This window comes from Sinocyclocheilus grahami, unplaced genomic scaffold, assembly GCF_001515645.1.
Source record: "Sinocyclocheilus grahami isolate Dianchi unplaced genomic scaffold, SAMN03320097.WGS_v1.1 scaffold1550.1, whole genome shotgun sequence".
Classification (NCBI taxonomy): domain Eukaryota; kingdom Metazoa; phylum Chordata; class Actinopteri; order Cypriniformes; family Cyprinidae; genus Sinocyclocheilus; species Sinocyclocheilus grahami.
Window position 1 is genome coordinate 3,972 of NW_015506729.1, and position 1,518 is coordinate 5,489.

General features: G+C 38.4%; 1 protein-coding gene across 1 annotated transcript in view; it reads right to left on the reverse strand.

Annotated features, from left to right (window-relative positions):
* LOC107571103 (guanylate cyclase 2G-like) overlaps positions 1 to 1,518 on the reverse strand; it is a 13,263-nt gene that overhangs the window by 3,466 nt on the left and 8,279 nt on the right. Inside the window, exons 8-11 of the mRNA XM_016257377.1 lie at positions 1,145 to 1,216; positions 677 to 1,001; positions 376 to 553; positions 140 to 280 (exon numbers count right to left, since the gene is read on the reverse strand). Of these exons, the coding sequence (XP_016112863.1) occupies positions 140 to 280; positions 376 to 553; positions 677 to 1,001; positions 1,145 to 1,216 (716 nt within the window). The remainder of the gene's footprint in view (positions 1 to 139; positions 281 to 375; positions 554 to 676; positions 1,002 to 1,144; positions 1,217 to 1,518) is intronic.

A 1,518-nucleotide genomic window follows, 5' to 3' on the forward strand; every position in this document is an offset into this window, starting at 1 on the left:
GTCAGTAGCACCCCCCCTAAGGACGGCCCTGTATACAACCATCTAGTATGTAACTGCATTTATGGCAATTATTTTGCTAGCTGATAATAAGAGTAATGAAAAATACATTAAAAAAATGATACTATCAAGGTTTGTTTACTTTGGCAGCATGCTAGATAGAAGCTTATCAGCTCTGCTCTTTTCTGCTGTGAGCTGATTTGTTCTTTCTTCCACGACTTCTTCCAGATGATTGGCATATTTCTCCAGTTTGCTCACCATGTTGTCTAGGATGTTAACATGGCTGGGATATTGATAAATCAGCACAGAGTAAATAAAATTAAATATATATTTAGGAGTGTCAAGACCATTGGACAGACGGCTACATAAAACATGCACCTTTCAGGACATGCCTGACGTAGTTGTCTCCTGATACTGACGAATGGGGGTCTGTGGTCTGGGTTCTCACTCCAGCAGGCTTTTAGCAAAGGGATGAGACGTTCATCACAGATGTCAGCAGACAAGGTTGGTCTAAGGGGCTCATCGCTCATTGGAGTCCTTAACTGCTTGATAATCTCTAATGAATGAAATATAAAACATTGAAAGGCCAAACTTAATCCAGTTGGATAAGGAATGGAAAATTGGGTGCCATGGTGGCAACCAGACTGATATATGTTAAGAAACACAACACAGGCATTACCTTTTGGTTCCAGATGAACATCATGATATGGGCCCACCTCTGTATTGTATATCAGCTCTCGCATGATTATGGCAAAGCTAAAGACATCTCCTTTCTGGGTTCCATTGAAAGGGCAGTAGACCTCTCTCAAAAACTCAGGAGCAGTGTAGTACATCTCTTCATAATTTGGATTCTCCAGTGGGATCATTTTGTGTTTGGTACCATGTTTGAACTCCCACAGGCCAAAGCCAGAGAGTTTGATCTGCAGCCTGCTATCCACCAGACACGTACTGGGCCTCAGATTTCCATGAGACTTCAGACTGCTCTTATGTATGTACTCCATGCCCTGTAGAGAACATACCACAAAAAAGGTCTCACCTTTGTACCAGTCTTGTTCCAAGAAATCAAGATTTTCCTAGTGAATATGCAAACTAGAAATCTAGATAATATAATGCAATGAAGGATACTACATTAAAACAACATACTCACATTAACAATGTCATAAGCAAAGGACAATTTGAACATCCAGTCCAGATCAATTTCACTGTTCCCAAGAACATCCTGATGTTTTAAAAGCAGAATATCAAATATACTGAGTGTCTGATGATGAGGACATATATGTTTCCAAAATAAGAAATACAATTTCTTTTGACAAACAATGAGACCATTTTAAGATTATTTCAAGATCAAGATAATTTCTCAGATTTTCAAATGGCTTTTTACAATCTTTTAGAGGCAGCATAAATGCAATACAACAAAATCACATGTGCAAATCACATGTTAAAATCACATGTGAAATATGTGAAACATGAAACTCATGTGAAACGCATATGAAAAGCACATGAAACATGGTTTTGGAACAT